Source organism: Elaeis guineensis, chromosome 11 (genome assembly GCF_000442705.2).
Source record: "Elaeis guineensis isolate ETL-2024a chromosome 11, EG11, whole genome shotgun sequence".
Lineage (NCBI taxonomy): Eukaryota > Viridiplantae > Streptophyta > Magnoliopsida > Arecales > Arecaceae > Elaeis > Elaeis guineensis.
Genome location: NC_026003.2, coordinates 7,060,464 through 7,080,922, shown reverse-complemented (window position 1 = coordinate 7,080,922; position 20,459 = coordinate 7,060,464). Strand labels below are relative to the sequence as shown.

Here is a 20,459-nt window from a genome sequence, read left to right as displayed (position 1 = left end):
CCAGAAGCCCTTATCATATTTGCAATTCGATGCAGGGTCTGCAGGTCAGTAGGAGATTTGATGAAGGCGAGAGATTCCTGAACGTTGGAGATGGAAGCAAAGTTCCAGTTCTAGATTAGGAATCATGAACCTTGTAATCAATTCTCGAAATATAATTCTGAGTGAATGTCACTATTGTCCAAGCTTTTTATTAAATATTATTTCTGTAGGCCTTTTGGCCATGAACGGTTATCAATTTTTAATAAAAAAAATATTTGCAATATCATTTTGAATGGTGTTACAATGTTTGTTGGACAACTTAATAATGGAATTTACTTTCTATCATAACCTGTTAATGTGGTTCAAACCTCTGGTAAATGCCCTAGAATAGATAATGTGTCAGAAGTCTACCTTTGGCACTGTAGCTAGGTCATATCAATAAGAACAGGATAAACAGGTTGGCTCAAGAAGGAATTCTTGAAGTAGGTGATTATGAATCACTTCTAACCTGTGAGTCTGTCTTCTTGATAAAATGACCAAGTCACTTTTTACTGAAAAAGGTGAGCGAGCCAGTGAACTCTTGGCTCTGGTACATTCTGATGTATGTGGACCCATAAGCTCAAGTGCAAGAGGTGGATATTTCTACTTCATAACCTTCACAGACGACCTATCGAGGTATGGGTATGTCTATTTAATGAAGCATAAATCGGAGTCGTTTGAAATGTTCAAACTATTCTGAAATGAGGTAGAAAAATAAACTGGAAAGTGTATTAAAACTCTTCGATCTGATCGAGGAGGTGAATATCTTTCCAATGAGTTTCTGACATATCTTGGGAAGAATGAGATTCTCTCTCAATGGACTCCTCCTGGAATACACAGCATAATAGTGTATCTGAAAGGAGGAATCGGACCTTGTTGGACATGGTTCGATCCATGATGGGGTTTGCTGGTCTGCCGATCTCCCTCTGGAGATATGCGCTCGAATCGACTTGTTACCTTCTAAATAGAGTTTCAAGTAAGTCTGTAACCAAAAGCCATATGAGATATGGATAGGACGTAAGCCAGTACTCTCGCACCTTAGGGTTTGGGGGTGTCTGGCTTATGTTAAACGTTTAATTACGGACAAGCTAGGACCTAGGTTTGACAATATAATTTTATAGGATACCCAAAAGAGATCAAAGAGTATTATTTCTACCTGGCTGATGAGCAAAAGGTGTTTGTCAGCTTAAGGCAATCTTTTTGGAAAAAGAGTTCCTTAGTGAAGGGACTGTTGCCTCTAAGGTCGAACTTGACGAAGTTCGACAGGTGAAAAAATCGACACAAGTTGCTGAACCTGAATCGAATTTGATTAGATCAGATCCGGAGCTCATTGTTCAAGCACCCATAAGGCGATCTGGTAGAGTACCACTTCAACCGGACAGATACTATAGTTTCTTGATCCAAGATGATGATCCTATCAAACTTGATGAAAATGATGAGGATCCGATCACCTACATGGATGCAATGCAGAGACCCGACTCTGAGAAATGGCTAGAGGCCATGAAATCCGAAATGGAGTCCATGAAGGTCAACGATGTGTGGACATTGGTTGACCCACCCGAAGGAGTAAAATCCATAGGGTGTAAGTGGGTCTTCAAAGGAAGAGGGGTGCAGACGGAAAGGTGAAACCTATAAAGCCTGTCTGGTTGCCAAGGGACATCGTCAACGTTATGGTATAGACTATGATGAGATATTTTCTTCTGTGGCAATGCTTAAATCAATTCAGATTATGCTTGCGATAGCTGCCCATCTGGACTATGAAATCTGACAGATGGATGTGAAGACAGCTTTCCTAAATGGAGAGCTGGACGAAGAGGTGTATATGATACAACCTGAAGGATTCACATCCACAGATGAGTCTAAGGTGTGCAGACTATAGAAATCCATTTATGGACTTAAGCAGGCATCCCGGAGTTGGAACATACGTTTTGATAGGACGATCAAGACGTATGGCTTCGTTAAGAATGGAGAAGAGCCCTACATTTATAAGTGGGCTAATGGTCCATAATAGTATTTCTTGTATTGTATGTGGATGACATTCTCTTAATCGGAAATGATATCCCTGCATTATAGGGAATAAAGATTTGGCTGTCGTCACAGTTCTCCATGAAGGATCTGGGAGAAGCTTCCTACATCTAGGGATGAGGATCTATAGGGATAGATCTAAAAGGTTGCTTGATTTATCCCAGTCTACGTACATAGATACTATGCTGAAGAGGTTCAGCATGGAGAATTTCAAGAAAGGCTATCTACCGATAGGCCATGAAATTTCTCTCTCGAAGAGGGATTGTCCGACAACACCTCAAGAGAGAGCGTATGAGTAGAATTCATATGCTTCAGCAGTAAGATCCATCATATACGCCATGACATGTACACGACCAGATGTGGCATACTCACTAGGGTAGTGAGTAGATACCAATCTGATCCAGGGGAGAATCACTGGAAGGTTGTTAAAACCATCCTGAAGTATTTAAGAAATACTAAGGACCAGTGGCTTGTTTATGGTGAATCGGACTTGAGACTTATAGGGTTTACAGACTCTAGTTTCCAGTCTGATCACGATGATAGCAAAAGTGTGTCAGGATTTATTTTTACCCTTAATGGTGGGACTATCTGCTAGAAGAGTTCCAAGCAACACACAGTGGCTGATTCAGTTTGTGAGACGGAGTATGTCGCTGCATCAGATGCTGCCAAAGAAGCGGTGTGGCTGAGAAAATTCATCATCGAGCTCGGAGTAGCACCCTCCCTTGTAGGTCCAGTTCTGCTCTACTGTGACAGCTCTGGAGCCATTGCTCAGGCGAAGAAACCGAAGGCACACCAGCAGACGAAGCATATTCTGCACTGCTACCATCTCATCCGAAAAATTATGGATCGAGGTGACGTCGACCTTCAGAAGATCGACGGAAAGAGAACCTGGCTGACCCATTCACTAAAGCCATTGCGGTGAAGGAGTTTGACGACTACAAGTCGAAGATGGGTACTAGATACTGCACCGATTGGCTTTAGGCTAAGTGGAAGATTGTTGGGAATAGTGTCCCAAAGCCAATCGTCAGCCTGTTGACGGTTGTGCTCATTTTTGTATATGTACATAAATTATGAATTAATAAAAATTATTTTGATATTTTTCATCACAAAATGTTTCATCTTCTAATGAACTCCTATGTTGTGGTGAAGTCCTTAGGACTATTTAGACTCGACAAAGGAGGATTTGTCATTTAGTCCTTAAATCTGTTCGCGACCAAATGATACGTTGTTACCAAGGATGACAACGTTTATCAAGCATAGGTCGTTGTGTGCCATATAGGTTGGTTGTCCTCTTAATCAATGAGTGTGGAGACACTGGTATGGCATACAGGTGAGATGTAAGGGTACATCTACACTGAACGTGACCGACTCCGGAGCTTTTTCTGCTGTCAAGATTTACTCCGATGGAATATGGGTATAAATATCACTCCGACTGAGACCGCCATGATGACTTGCAAGCAACTCACTGCACTTAGGCACTGGACTACCTGAATTTTTAATTCAGTGACGGAAGGCTGCTGGGTGTAGTCAAGTCTTGACTTGTCGGTGCGTGTGTCAAGATGGGATTGACCACTTCAGTTTAGGAGCTGTGTACAATCATGTTTCAATTTAGCAAAATCTTGGCCAGAGTAGTCTTTGTGAGGAGTCACAGGACTATTTGAGTTGAGCACGATTCGGATGATCTAATCAGGGTTGACAGTTTAACCTGAGTCGTCCTAAACACAGAGGTCAAATGGATGAATTATACAGTAACCATATTCACATAGTTCTAAGTGTTGCGATTGCGACCATTCGACCTATCCGATCGTCGGGTACCATTGCTAGATGGTCACTTCGATTAGTACAGGAATTGATTCCTGTGCTACCGGCTTAGGTTCGAACCTACGGGGTCATACACATTAGAGGTTCCTATCTGATCTGATAGCTGGTGAAGAGTCCTTCATGTCTGAGATTCTGTGATCGAGAATCAAGATTCTCTGATCATGAATTCACACATTTTGGGTACCGGGGTCAAGAGTCCCACTGGTTTAGGACTCTTCGATCAGGGTTACATATCGATGAATTCTGATGCCCGATTATCCTTCGGATTTGGACTCAATATTTATGAGAGATTTAATTAGTGATTTGATCGCTAATTAACTCAATTTGATTGAGTAATTAATTTTGGATCAAGTCTAATTGAATTGGATTCAGTTGGGTTTGATCTGATTAGGTTAAGAGTTGACCTAATCGTCGAGATAGTTTGGTCCCTGATATGATCAGGGGTTGGGCTTAATTAATTTCTGATTTGATTAGAATTTTATTGAACCTAATTAAGCTTAATTAAGTTATATTTAAATTAATCTAATTGGGCCTAACTTATTTGGTTCAATTAGGTTGGTTTAAATAATGAAACCACCTTGACCCATTCTCCCTGCGCCACCTCACTTCCACTGCGTCCATTTGAATTCACGAGAAGGAAGTTCTCATAAATTTTTTCCCACGCTCTACTTTAATGCGCCATGTGAGTGGATAAGGATGATTGGTTGGCCATTCAAATTCAAAACAAAGTTTGAATTTGAATGAGCAACCAATCTTAGCGCCTTGACCTTATCCTCTTTTAACACCCCGTTTATTACATGAGAAAATATTTTTCATGAAATCACTCATGCACAAATTAAGCCATGCCCTCCTCTTCTCATGCCCTTAGTGGATAGGGATAAATTGGTTTCCATTTGAATTCAAAAATTTGATTTGAATTCAAATGTGCAATTACTCATCTTTATCCTCTCACGTGGATAAGACGTTTGACATTATTTTAAAAGGAGGAGAAGAGTGGGGCGTGTGCAAGAAAAATTTTGGAGAGAAAATCTGGGCGTGAGGAATCCTTGTGTGCAAGGTGAAGGTCAATATCCTTCCGAGAGAAAAAGAAAGAAAAGAAAGAAAAAGTGTGCGCAGGATTTCAGTGAGTTCTTCAGGGTTTCTGCCTGGAGTTCGGGAAGTGAGAAGATGAGCTACGAGTATCGTGAGCCCACCAAATTTTAGGAAGATCTTCAACATCCTCTCAACATGTCTGCTGATGATTCAGAGCATCCAAAGAATCGACAGACATCGATTGAAGGAGTTCGATCAGCATCGGCCATCGAAAGGGCTCTACAACGAGCTAGCACTCGTGAGGAGTCAATCAGATCGGGAGCTTCGTGTGGACGATCCGCAGAGGCCAAACATGCTGTGTAGCTGTATCGTGATAATCAGACTCTCCTGATGGTGATCAAATTACGGCAATCTACTACCCGCACAAAGGTATTATTTCTGAACACATTACAGTAAAGTGTTTACTGTTCAAATTCGAATTTTAAATTTAAATGCATGCATGTTATATATCATATTTAGATCCTAGTGTAGGATAAATTTTATAATTAATTAAATTAATTAATAATTTTACTGTAAAATAGTGATTTTGTAAAAGTTTTAAAATTACATTTTACCCCTGCACTGATTTTCCCCACAACCCTTGCACCCATAAATACACATGCCACATGAGGCCTAGGGGACACCCCATATGGTCCAACACGCCCTCTAATGGGTGGGCATGCCCAACTTGATCAAATCAAGTGGCGTCCAATCAAAACTATAAAGAAAATTGATTAACAATTCGAACCCTTAATTCATTTGATCTAAAATCTTAGGCATCCAACAATTGGAGCCCAATGAGTCTAATTCATTTAAGTTATTAGCAAGTAATTAAACTTAAATTAATCCTATCAGATAAAAAATTTAAATGCAAAGAAGAAATTGGGTTCAACCATGTACTAGCAAGGTTATCCTAAACCCAATAGGATTTTTTAAACCCAATTGAGATTTCATAAGCCCAATTGCTTATTTCAAATCTAATTCCTTTGTAGTATGACCTCATAGGTTCAATTCTATCTAGTAGTGAGATATATAATGATCTTTATTATAGTATCATTAAAACTTCTTTCAATGGATCGAAACAGTTTCACTATAACTCATTTAGGATTATCGATCCTGAGCAACCCAATGACCTCTCACCATCCACCAGTGACACCTAGCAGTATGTAGTGGCAATCCAGTAGAACCAAAAAAGAACCTCAAGGTGTAGTTCACATGTGATTCAGTTCCTCTATCATGAGTCCCGACTAAATGATAGGTCATGGATAAATCGTCAAACCTCATCATCAGTCATATGATAGATTCGATCAGCTCAAGTTAATTGCAATCCTCATGAAAACTCTTTTCTATCAATCACACTGCTATGGCCACATACTCTCGGATTTAGCCTCTCAAATCTCATAAGATTACTCTCTATCAAGATCGATAGATTCCATCTAGATGCATATTCTACTCCTATAATAGACCAAATGTCACCAACATCTATTATAAGGACTTATTGAGATCATATTTATATGTCAGTCAAACTCTAGTAGCTTTACTGTGAGCAATCATACTATCACAGATCAAAGGACCATTTACACAACTATAGTATTGAGACAATCACTGACGATCGATTAAAAATTCAAGTGATCTCTCGTATGGTCATACTCAGTACTAGTCATTCTCTAACAACTATCCGCACTTGTCACTCAGCATCTCTACACTGTAGATCAGAGACTCATCTACCCAAAGAAAGCGATCTGTGTGCTGGTCTATCCAGATCAATCACCGTCTTCATGATAATACTATGATCGGGAGCATTTAGAAATTATATACATATCTTTAATTCTCAACACCTTAAGAATATGTATCGAAATATTAATTCTATCGATGATTCAAGAATACATCACACTTGAATGAAAATAAACTTATCCTTTTATTGATCAAATCAATGAATTAAGCACAAAATTGTACTCTAGATTTATTACAATATATCAGCCATATGGCTTCTAGGATATACATCTAACAGGAGCCGTCCGTATGTCTGATCGGATCCTACTGGGCGGTCTGATTCTGTCGGACCCTCTGCCACCTACCGGCATACTCCTCGCTGCTCCACTGATCACAGAGGGCCTCCCATACACCCGTTGCATCTTGTGATCCCTGTAGGACTTCCAGTCTGATGGTAATTGAAAATCAGAATGCTTGATGGCGGACTGCTATAGGCTGTATAGTCCATCTCGAAACCTACGTATGGCCACCTACTTGAAGATCAAGCGGCCAGCCTCCTCATCTTAAGGAGATACAAATCGATAGTAATCTTTTAAGTAGAAGCAAATGTGTATTAATAAATAAAATACAAATCTACTATGAATTATTAAATTAAACATCTTTAACTTATCCGGAACATGTCCCAGGCTGCATCACGTGCCTCCAACAGCCAACTGGAGAACATATCCACCAGCCTCGACATCAATATCGGATGATCCTGATAACCACACGAGGTAGGGAGCTCTCTTTAAATGTATTGAAAATTTGATTTTGATCAATAAATGTTAAACTCTACAATGGCTAAATTTTAAATATATTCAGTAAAGATATAATACTTACGAGAGGCTCTGAATACAGATGAGTTCTCTATCCTTCGACTGAGTTAGAGATATCGCAAGCTGGGTGGGTCCTCTACCATGCCTCTGTGTTTGAGAGCCGGTCCTGCTGTGTGTGACTGTGGGGTCACTAGTGACCCTCTGTCGTCCAACCTGAGAGTATCAAGATATCATAAAGAATGTTATATTAGATAATAAAGGATAAAATAACATAAAAAAGAATAACTAAAGTATTAGAGTTTATCACATGACATGTGCCACAAAACTATCTGAGCTGGCTGCATTAGAGCTCCTCCTCCAGAGCTCCCTCCTCGACTGTGACAACTCCAACCTTGGAAAGACATAATCTATAATCTTTAAAAATAAAAATAACTATGTATCATATTGTATTAACTATATACCAGAATAAAATAATTATATATTATATTTATTTAACTATATATCATAATACCTTAATTTTGTACCATATTCATAAAAGTAACGTGCATAATTTATGATTAAAAAAAAATGAGTAATATTAGTTTGAAACATAAATCAGAAAAAAAAATATCTGGCTACATCAATAGGATACTTTTGGCCAGATCTTGATAATGTACGATTTCAGTTTCCTTTTGAGCATCCTAGTTTCTGCAAGGAGTTCTACTTCGATGAAAGGCAACTTGTCACAAGTATTTATCATCCGACGGAGTTTGACTTCTATCTTTATAGCCATGCAGATCAACATATTATCATGTACTGCTGGATGAGAATTATTTTTCTGCTGATATATTGCAGATGCTAACTAACAATCTTACATAATATCTGATCTCTTTGATGAAGGATCGATATCGATTGGCAGGTCAAGGGATAGGTCTGCTATGGTGCGTCATCTATCGTAGATCAAGGACAACATTATTAGAGGCATCAAATTGATCTAGTAAAAATAAATAGATATTTAAGCAAGTGAAGCCCCAGTCCATGACTTTCTAGACTTGTAGGATTTCAAAAAAATTACTATTTATAGGGGGTGTTTAAGGGAAGGCAAGTTTCAGTCCATAATGTACCAGCAAGTTGCTGCTCCAGGGCTAATGACCTCCCAAAGGGAGAAAAAAAGATGTAGGACTCCGAACATGCAAAAGAAGAGATCAGTTCTCATTGCGTAAAATCTTTTGTTGTCCTCGAAAATGGCAAGTAAAATCCATCGGTACCCATCAGATTTTAGACATCATATAGGAATAAGAAAAAGAGCCCATAGCAATCTGTAGAACCATTCCCTTCAATATTCATTAATTAAGTTTGAATCATCATCAAGAAAAATAAGAAGACAACCATAAGAATATAACGAGCAAAATCTATTGGCATCCATCAGCTTTAAGACATCATATGGATAAAAGAAAAAGAGATAAGTCCTTTCAATATCCATTTAGTTTGGCTCATCATCAAGGAAAATAAGAAGGCAACCATAAGAATATAGCAACTAAAACCCATCACATCCATTAGCTTTAAGACATCATATGGGAAGAAGAAAAAGAGGCCAGTTCCTTCAAAATCTATTTAGTTTGGATCATCATCAGAAAAAATAAGAAGGCAACTATAGGAACATAGCCATTGGAAAATAAGGAATTGCAAATTTCTCTGCACCTTTAACCATAAGACAATACTAGCCATCGCTAATGCCGTCGCTAATATTCATAATAGTAGGTGTGCTGGTGCGGGGATGGGGCCGTAGGGTAGGGGCCGCAGGGTAGGGGCTGCGGGCTAGGGGCGGTGGGGCAGGAGCCGCGCGGTTAGGCTGGGAGGGATGGGGCCACGAGGAGACCGACGGAGCAGGGGCCGCAGGGTCTGACCGGTAGGGTCAAGGCGGCCGTAGGTGAGGTGGGGCCAAGCAGTTGGCTCAGGGCTATGGCGTAGGAGGTGTCGATGGGGTCGGGGCGAACGCGAGCGAGGCGGGCCGAGCGATGGGCACAGGACCGCAACGTAGGAGACGTCGGTGGGGTCGGGGCAGCCGTAGACGGGGGTGGAGTCGGGGCAGCTGGCTCAAGGCCACAGCATAGGAGGCACCGACGGGGTCATGGTGGCTGCAAACAAGGCGGGACCAGGGTGGCGGACTCGGGGCCACAACATAAGAGGCACCGATGGGGTCAGGGCGGCCGCAACCAAATCGGTTGGCTTGGGGCTGCGGCATAGGAGGCATCAACGAGATCAGAGTCACCACGGGTGAGGTGGGCCAAGACGGCAGGCTTAAAGCCACAGCATAGGAGGCACGGTGAGATCGGGACACCAAAAAGAAGGATGTGTGGGGAGCGAGGAATGCCAAGAAGGATGCATTGAGGAGGAGGGTCGCCGCTTGGTTAGGAGGAGGCATTGATGAGGTGGGAAAGAGTGGAAAGGAGGAGAACGAAATGGGATTCGCGGAAAGGAGGAGAACGAGTGCAAAATTTTTTTCCTCCGATGGACTGGAGGTGTTGTTTAGCCGGACTATTATCGACGGCAATGATGGCCATCGATAATACGGTCATTACAACTCCATTTTATGTGCTAGGATATTAGCGGCGGTATTTTTCATCGATAATATCCATCCACCGTCGTTAATACTATTAATTTTTTTAAAATATTAAATTTTAATATTAAATTTTTTTTAAATTTTTTAAATAATATTTTTTCAAAATTATTTGCTACGGCATATTATTCCGTCACTAATGTCGTCTATAATATTATTAAATTTTTTTAATATTAAATTATAATATTAATTTTTTTTCTTCTTGATCATTTTTTGGGTGGTTAAAAATTATTATTGAGTTTTCTTAAATTTTTGGGCTTAATTAATTTATGGATCAAGTCCTAGTTGATTTAAACTAGATTTAATTTAATTAGACTTGATTTAATTTGAGACTAATTAGATTTTAATATTTCAAGTAGGACTTAGATTCAAAGTCTAATTGAATTAGATTTGACAAGATTTCAAATTGGATTCGAATATATTTGAATTAGATTTGAATTGAACCCAAATTGAAAATTATTTTTCTTAATTGATTTAAATCAGATTAAATTTAATTAAGCTTAACTTAATTGAAGGATAATTAAATTTTATAATCAAATTAAGATTTAGATTCAAAGTCTAATTGAATTAGATTTGACAGATTTTCGAATTGAATTCGAATCAGGTTTGAATTGGATTCGAATTGAACCTAAATTGAAAACTATTTTCTCTTGATTGATTTAAATCAATTAAATTTAATTAAGATTTACTTAATTTAAAAATAATTATATTTTATAATTTAAGTAGGACTTAGATTCAAAGTCTAATTGAATTAGGATTGACAGGATTTTGAATTGGATTCGAATCGGATTCGAATTGAACCCAAATTGAAAATTATTTTCTCTTAATTGATTTAAATTAGATTTAATTTAAGTAGGTTTGACTTAATTTGAGATTAATTAGACTTTATAATGCAAGTAGGACTGGGATTCAAAGCCTAATTGAATTAGGTTTGACAGAATTTGAATTGAATTTGAATTAGGTTTGAATTGGATTTGAATTGAACCCAAAATGAAAATTATTTTCTTCTAATTAATTTAAATCAGATCAAACTTAATTAAGAATGACTTAATTTGAGAGTAATTAAATTTTACAATCTAATTAGGACTGGATTCAAAGTCTAATTAAATTTGGTTTGACAGAATTTTAATTGGATTCGAATAGGATTCAAATTAGATTCGAATTGAACCCACACTGAAAATTATTTTCTTCTAATTAATTTAAATCAGATTTAATTTAATTAATTTTGATTTAATTTGAAGCTAATTAAATTTTATAATCTAAGTAGATTTAGATTCAAAACCTAATTAAATTAGATTTGACAGGATTTCGAATTGGGTTCGAATCGGATTCGAATTAGTTTGAATTGAACTCAAATCATTTTCTGGATTATTAGCGATGAAAAAGTATCACTGTCGCTAATTCCATCGCTAATAATTTTATTAAAAAAAATTATTTTTTCAAATTATTATTCATTATTTTTAAAAAAGTTATGAGCGATGGAAGATTTCCATCGCTAATAACCCCAATTCATCATCGCTAATAATTATTTTATGCTTAAATATTATGAAAAAATTTAAACACTTTTACCAATGACTTTTACCATCACTAATAATTAAATTATCGTCGCTAATAGTATTAACGACGGTAAGATTTTTGGTCGTTTTATGGTGGCTAAAAGGTATTATTAGCAACAGAATTTTTTTCGTCATCAATACCATCACTAATATTCAATATTCTTGTAATATATAATTTAGTTACATGATTTATCTTTGGATATTTTCATATATGGGCATCGAAGAGGTTTCTTATTTTTCATCCAGAGAGATGATAGTTTTTAGAGATGAGACCGACAGGGGTGGACATGATATGCCATTCGTCTTAGATGCATTGTGGAGATTTAGGTAAAAAAATTTATATTATAAGTATTATATTTTTACTTTTATAATTGGTTATGGTTAAATTATAATAACAATATCTATAGATGGAATGTTCTGTTTCGTGTGAAGGATGTGTCCGTCCATATCGTATGTGCTTATAAAGATCAGTTAGACTGCTTAGATAATACTAAAAGATGGCAACTTATTTCACATTTATGATTATAATTTTAAAAATTTTTGAAATAATATTCAACTTATAATTATTAATAGAGATATATTTATTTTTTTATTAGTTCATCTGGGAGCCTTGCATACCAGATGTTTGGCATGTTTGCCACATGTGTACTGATGGATAGGATATTTGGATGGCACAAGTGCCTCTTATTTGCTTTGATATCGTGGAGTGGCATTTTTCAAATCGTGTACTTAAGCAATTTGGCCTACGTCAGTCGATACCACAATGTACGACACAGGACTTGCTCTTCATGGTATACACCGACGAGGCAGGTCCAACACTATTTGAGATATTACACATGCCACCTATATCGACAGATGGCACGATCGCTGATATTTTATTGTTTCTGGTGAGCCAATTCTTGGAGGCATTCCATACAATCGAGAGTATATAGAGTGGTATCGACAGATTACCCATTCAATGGTAGAAAAGTCAAATTATTTAAAGCTCGGATACTATGGATAGGGAGAGACGATACAGATGGTGATAAGCCCATCTCTAATGCAAAATATTTTATATAATTCTGTTATATCTTTATTTTATATTCTATAATATATTGCTAATTTTATTTTTGCTATATAGACTGAATATTTTTCGGATCTTATGTGGACACTTATCGTGCTCTGTCTATGACTGATGAAGATGAGCGGATCCAGATACTATGGGAGATGGAGAAATCATATTTAGGGATGTTGATGACAATTGGCTATGAGTATATTACTATGCCTTGGCATAGAGCATCTGATGCACCAGATATGAGAAATACACCATCACCATATGTTCCAGATATGCCATCACTATATATTTCGCAGATGTTATCATCGTATGCTCCATATATGCCACCACCTTATGATCTATAGATGCCAGTCTTCATCTTCCTACATGCTCAGATGGCAGCAACGAATCCCATTGGCATCATGAGTCTTCATCTGAATGGTCTGAGCAGTTGAAAACTATTTCAGTCCCCTATCGGTATGACTATTTTGTTACAGGCCCATTCTTAGATCCAAATGAGGGGTTGAGGGGGTCACTCAGCTCGTAGATGCTCCGACAGCACATATTATTCCTCATATATATGACCACGAGACATCCATTGATATAGGGAAGAGGCCATCACAGGTGACATAAGAGCTGGAGCAATTGTTGAGGACCTTCCTGATAAGGTCTAAGCGACCACGAGCACCACGATGTCTTTGTGGTACTTAGTATTTTTTAGACATATAGTACTATGGGATTTCTTTTTGTAGATTTGATATTTTTATTCTATCTTATATTATTAATTATTATTTCTATTAGAGATTAGTTTAGATATTTTACTTGTTAATTTCAAGTGTTAGGATGCTATGAAATTTTTGGACATACCACGCTAAAAAGGCCATATAAATCAAAATATAAATAATAATAATATGTCGAATAATTCAATTACATCCCTTAAAATAGCAAGCAACAAGCTTACATAAGTTAGCTCCACTTCTCTAATGTATGGGAGAAATATATCATGTTAAAGTGCCAATTGAGAGGACATACATACTCCAACGAAAAAATTATGTATCAAGTTTTTGTGATTATTTTACCGTATATTCATCAAGCATCTCTAAATATCTCTAAAACTTGCCATATTTCCTCCACCTCTCATCATCCTGTTCCTAAGAATATTAGAAAAGATTTCAGACCATTTGGAGGAAATTTTAGATTTTTTTGAAGTCAAAAATTAGTTAAAAACTTAGTTGAGGCGTGGCATGCTGAGTTTTAGCCAAAACAGACCTAAAAGCACCATTCAAAATAGCAGTTTCAAATTTTTTTTGGTTCCGCATAGACTACGGAGGGTAAGCTGGGGGCAGAAAGCGCTATTTAGAATGATATTTTTTTAGATAAAAAATATAATTTCAAATAATATTTTTATTTTTTGTACCGATTTGATAAATAAGTTCAAAAGCATATCATTTTGATAAAAAAAAAATTATTTACATTAGTAAAGTACTCTGATGCATTTCATGGGATGTGGAAGGCACTTGAGATCCAGATTGCAACCCTCATATGTGATGTAAAAAAATGATTGGAAGGTTGCACCCTCCTGGGCAATAACCTCCCAAAAATAAAATGCTAATGAAGAATTGGAAAAAAAAAAAAAAAAAATAAAAATAATAGTGATTATTTTTATCTTTTCAATAGTTTCTGCTATGTTCCTTGATTCAGAGATAGTCTGCTATTTTCCCACCCCTCAAGCTAAACCCAACTTCCTCGGACGATCTCCCAATTCTTTTATCTTCCCACTGTTCAAAGCACCATTTAAATAATCTGAACTTGATTTGAAAAAAATTGAGAAATGACCACCCAGTCTCCTCCATTCTGAGAATCTTCCCCCCAAGAGTAGAAGTTTCATTCTCCTCTGATCAAAGAAGATCAACGGAACCGGCTAGTTAGGTATGGGATTTCCTTCTTTCGTTTAAATACGGTTTAACCTATTCCTCTATCGTTATAAGAAAGGGGCACCTCTGCTCCATTCCATCAACTAACGTCTCAAAAAATTTTTATGCATCACGGACGGTATAAAAAATCTGATGTAAAACGCATCACTTTATAGGATTAATTTACATAATCATCATTTTCTAACATGCATTTAATATTTATAATTTTATTTTTTTGTTAAAAATTTTAAATAATAAAAATATTATATTTTTTGAAAAAAAATTAAGATATCTTATATCTATATTATGACATCCTACGTACAGAAAATCATGATTTTGATATAGGATATCATAATATGGATCATAATTTTTTTTCAAAGAGCAGCAATATTTGCGTCATTCAAAATTTTCAAATAAAAAAGTAAAACTATAGATATTAAATACGTGTTAGAAAATGGTTGGGCAAAAATATCACATCTATATCATGACATCCTGGATCATATTACGACTTCCTATGACATGCTGGAAATCATAATTTGACGCAGGATATCATAATATACCATAGAATGTCATAATTTTTAGATCATATTATGACATTCTGCATGTAGAAAATCATAATATATCATAAAATATTATAATATTTTTAAAAGATAAAAATATTTTCATCATATAAAATTTTTAAATAAAAATATAAAATTATAAATATTAAATATATATTAAAAAATAATGACTATATAGATCAATCATGTAAACGTTGAATTTTCTGCTCACATGTGGCGCACACAGAATTTCCCAACGTACCATTTTTTTTTTTTTTTTCATCTTTTCCCTTCTACAAGCAAGAGGAAATTGGCAATATGGATGAGAGACGTGGATCAACCACGTGGCACACTCACGGCCAAGAAATGGTGGATGTGGACCGGCCACTGGACGAGCATCATATGGCATGGTCAGTGCCTGCAGATATCACAATCGAGAAAACGATGTGGCATGGTCCAAATAGCCCAATTCAATGCACCTTTGTTCTCCATTAAATTATGTGACGATCCTTTTCTACATAAATAGCACCCAAAACATTCTTTATTTTGCAAACTATGTGAGGACAGTCCAATCCTTACAAAATCACGATACATCAGCCTTTTTTCCATACATATGTATATATTGTTGCCTTTTCACTATTTATCTTAACCACCGTATCTATACACCATATTAACGCATTCCAAAGCTTATAAAATTATAGTATATCAGATTTTTTTTTTTTTTTCTTCATCGAAGTTATATCCTTTGTACCATGCCACGAAAATACTATGTGGATCAATTAGGTGATACGATGCACCTCACATCAGATTTTCTACACCGCAGACGGTGTACAAAAAATTTCGCACCATAACCATTCCACTATTTATTCTAACCATTGTAGCTAGAAAGGGGTTCAGGGCCTTCAGGCCTCCCAAAATGCCACCCTGTGTCACAAAGGGGTTGGTTGGCTGGTTTGGCTGAAAGTAATGGGAAAATAAATCGCTACCATATTTGGAACAAAAATAAACGACCAATAAATATCCAATATTGCCCATAAATAGGCCATAAATAGCCAATAAATTTAAGGATATTATCTGAGTATTATTACCTGAGTTGTTTGTTTAAAAATATTTTTAAAAATTTAACAATATTTCTATATAAGATTACCTTCAACTAAAGGTATTAATTTTTTTCTAATGTCATTTTCTCAAATATTTTTTCTACCAACAAAACATAATAAAATTCTTTTTCCTACAATCATTTTTTTAGATAAATAATTTAAAAAAACATCAGATTATCTCATAATCTCACATACCCAACCAAAAGCACTCATACTGAAAAATAACATAGCTGTGCCGCATGTTATTTTGCAAATGCTTTGCTACAATGGCCAGCTCGGCAGAAAAAAAAGATGGTTAACATCCAAAATCAATCATAGACCATCCAATTCAAAATCTAATCCATATGCATGATTCACACTGTTTAAATAAATAGAAACCAACATTCTGCGGGGGTCAGTGATTTACTGAATTGTGTCAAGTTAGTATTTGTATGAGACAAATATTTTGATCTCTTTCTTCATTTAGTACGCAAGTTTAAGACTTGAAGCCAAATATAACTTATTTATTGAATAAGTAATGGAACTCAATATCCATAACAGGTTTAATAAAAGGGTTGATCTAGATGAGACTCAAGTTGGACACAGTTTAACTTTAAACCAAGCTTAGTACAATAGAAATCAATGTAATAGGATGAACTTGGGGACAGAATTAACCAACGGATGTTGACCCACTAATCACGTTACTAGCCTGTACTTCATATCATAGTTCAAAAACTTCTATCTTTAACATGTATTTGCATCCATTTATGAATTATGCTTGTGTAAAATTTAGTCTAAATCCAGTAAATGCCAGAAACATATATATCTCATAAAAACAGTCTGTAAGTCTTTGTATGATGTCACATTCAAGATAAAGGGGGTTCTGAGAGACCTCCAAAAGCAAATCTTTCACATGCATTAACATCATCTTTGCATGCCCAGTCACACAAAAGAATTAAAGGAAAGAAAAAAGGCAAAACTTTGTCACCAAATGGCAACTTAGCTAGACCCAGGAGAGTGTACCACTCGGCTAAGTTGCACCATTGCCTTCTGTAGTACTTAATATATCCACTGCATGATGAGCTTTCTTAATCCCGGGCCTTCAGGCATTCATTCATAATCCAGAGATGCACATATTTGCAGTTAGAAGAGGTTGGCATTAATAAGGCAACATGGTATTGGATGCCCATTGCTCTTAAAATCTTTCATCTAAACAGGCATATAGCCAGTCCATCCACTGCTCCTGCCCAAAAGAGAGACTAACAGAAACAACAAAGAATAAAATAGCTATTTTAAGCATATTCTCAAGCTTCCTTAAAATATCATATTTTCAAGAAAAACCTCAGCCCCCCAAAGGATAATGCCATTGTGAAAGAGAATCTGTCCCACGAGATTGTGTCCACAAATGGTTCTGGCTTTTGCCAAAGAATTCCACCAATGTGACTCACCCCAATCAAGATGAGTTGATGGCATCCATTATGGAAAGTAATTTTTTTCACTTGCATGAATGATGAAATAAAACTTATTTTAAGGAGCATGTTATCAATTATTTTGGACTTTCATCTGTTCCCCAATTTCAAACTTAGAAAGTCTGTCTTCAACATCCTGCAGTTCGGGAATTATCAAAGAGTTTGAAGATCCAAGAACCACAAAATCAGCACCAATTGGTAAATGGTCACTGGGGTGATAGTGGTTAGGTAGCCCCCCAATAATATCAGCTGATTGTGGCCCTGGAACTTCAAGTAAACTAACTGGTTTCAGGTAGCCAGGATCTGACAAGAATATGTAATCAAGTGTTCCAGTGAAATCAGGAGTGCAGTTTGTGAATGGCGGTTCTCCTCCATTTGTTGCATAGAGACTGCATAATTGGATTGCTGGTGCTTCCGAATCAGAATTTGCCGATACAAGGTATTGGTAGACCTGGATAAAAAACAAAATTATTAGATGTGCAAAAGGTGATGATAAAATTAGAAATTTTAAACCCAAAGGCATATTAAACAATACATATTGGTTCACAATATCATGTGAGAGAAAAAAAGGAAAGCACCTACAGAATTATAAGAGTATTTACCTAATGAAAGTATATGGTAAAGAACAACTAGAACTACTTGTGCAGTTGAACCAGACTGTATGCTTCACAAATAGATCTGTGCAAAAATGGTCCAACCTGGCCCATGTACTGACAATCTTAGGCAAATGTTTTCAGCTCGAAGAGTCAAGCAAGACCTAGATTTCAAGACCTGAAACAAAATTGGGCCATGCTCGAGCACAATTTTCAATATAATATAATTGTTTTATATAATATATTTAAAGAATAAGAAGACTAACGCTAATATATTTAAAGAATTAGAAGACTTAACACTAATCTAGAGCCCCTCTTATTCTCTATCCTCCTCTCTAGCTGCCACCTCCCATACTAACACCCCCCTACTAGACAACAGGCTCTGAGTTGCTCCCACACCTACCCCTGGATCCCTCCCTCTTCCTCTCTCTCTAGCACTCCTAGCGCCGAAGAGACTCAACAAGTCACCACTCACTCTCTTTGATCCTTCCTTTCCGCCTCTCGCACCCCCCAGCCATGCTACCAGAGCTGCTTGGATCGGGCCAAGCCAAACCTGCATCAAGTCAGAGCTAAGACGAAGTTGTCTAGGACACCTCAGATCAAGCCCCGACCCTCTCTTTCTCTCCCTGTATTGGGCTTGGGTTACAAATTTCTGGCCCCAGGCCAGATCCAGTTAGGCTCAGATTCACCATTTTTGTGTTCATATCGAACTTTGATCTAGCCCGGCCCAAGAAATACACAAGTCTATCCACCAATGACTAGAATGGTTAACTCTTACCATGAATGAAATAAGGAACTACACAGTCGGATATTTCTTGGAAATGTTTTTGTCCATCGTCAAATTTTGGAAAACTATACAAAAAACCATCTGCAGTCAACAATACAACCTAATGACCAAGCATGTGCAATAAATAAGCCATGCCTGGGGGCTAGAACATTAATCATCAAAACATTGACTATATTAATGCCATATGATAAAATTTAATTCTGAATCATCTGAGGTCAACAGTACAATCTTATGTTGCAACTATTCCATTGTTACAAGCACACTAATGCCCTGAGATCAAGCCCTTGGTAGGGCAAAAGTTTTCTTATGACTAATTATCATAACCTATTTGGAAAATCCAGCAGGATTGGTTAGATTTCCCCCAGGAATCAGGCTTGTTGGCTGCCTAGCCTGTATTTTTCTAAAGGCCCATCCTAGTTTTAGCCTAAATCCTATATATGAGCTTGTTGCTTTGTAGGAAAGCAAAGAGACCCATGGAGGTCTTTTTTCCTGCCACAGGATTTGAGCTGTGGGTGTATTGGGTTGATATAGACCCTGCTCAAATAGATTACAAACTCCATGAATCCAACAGAATATCCAGCCCAATCGTATGGGATTTCCCAAACAGGCCCTCAATTTCTCAAATATCCTCGTTCCTCTATTTTTTGACCAAATAATTATAATCTATTACAATTTGTTTCTTGATAAATAAAGGCCTGGCCATCAACCAATCAAAAAGTGTTGTGATTCTTAGTAGGGACCATTTGCAAGCAACAGCTCAAATTCTTTGCTCCCAAGTTGTAAATCTCCCATCACTTACCTCGTTTTACCCTTGGTCGACAGGAAATTAAACAAAGCAGAATGGAGAATTCTCATCAAAAAATTTGACAGGAGATTAGAAATGTGGAATAGCAGATCTCTCTTCTTTGGTGGAAGATTGACTATGCATCATTTCGGTAATTTCTTCTCTGCCTACTTATAATATGCCCATCTTCCTACTATAAAAGTGGGTTGTAAAAAAGATAGACAATATATGTGAGAGCCAGTCCAACTGGACCCACTCTAGCACAGCCGAACCAAAGTCCACAAGGGGATTAATGAGTTCACCAGCCCAAATTCGGCCAATTGTTTGCCGATTTACCAAAGAAAGGTCAGCATAGAGTTCGTCAACTTCAACCAGGGATGTTTGGTAGATGGTTTGCCGATTGCAATCCAAATACAGGAAAAAAATATCGGGGGTGTCCTTTATTTCATTTAAAAACATACAATAGCCCCCTACCTCCCCATTTTGTAATGCCTGCCGGAGATTGTAGCACCAATTGAAAATTGCAATGCCTACCGATAGTCCCCCTCAGGACTCATCAGCCGGCTATCAGTTAGCCAAAAGAGGGGAAGCCACAGCTTCACCCTTCCATTTAAATCGATCAACCCCCATCCTCCCCAAACAAC

The 20,459-nt window shown here is 37.0% G+C and overlaps 1 protein-coding gene across 15 annotated transcripts in view; it reads right to left on the bottom strand.

The window, feature by feature from the left end:
* Window positions 1-16,990: 16,990 nt before the first annotated feature.
* LOC105053526 (carbon catabolite repressor protein 4 homolog 4) overlaps window positions 16,991-20,459 on the bottom strand; it is a 38,505-nt gene continuing 35,036 nt past the window's right edge. For 14 of the 15 annotated variants that reach the window (XM_073245513.1, XM_073245512.1, XM_073245509.1 and 11 more), the window contains one exon: window positions 16,991-18,102. In XM_073245513.1, the coding sequence (XP_073101614.1) occupies window positions 17,725-18,102 (378 nt within the window). In that variant the 3' untranslated portion in view covers window positions 16,991-17,724. The remainder of the gene's footprint in view (window positions 18,103-20,459) is intronic. The other variant, XM_073245525.1, reaches the window with a different exon arrangement.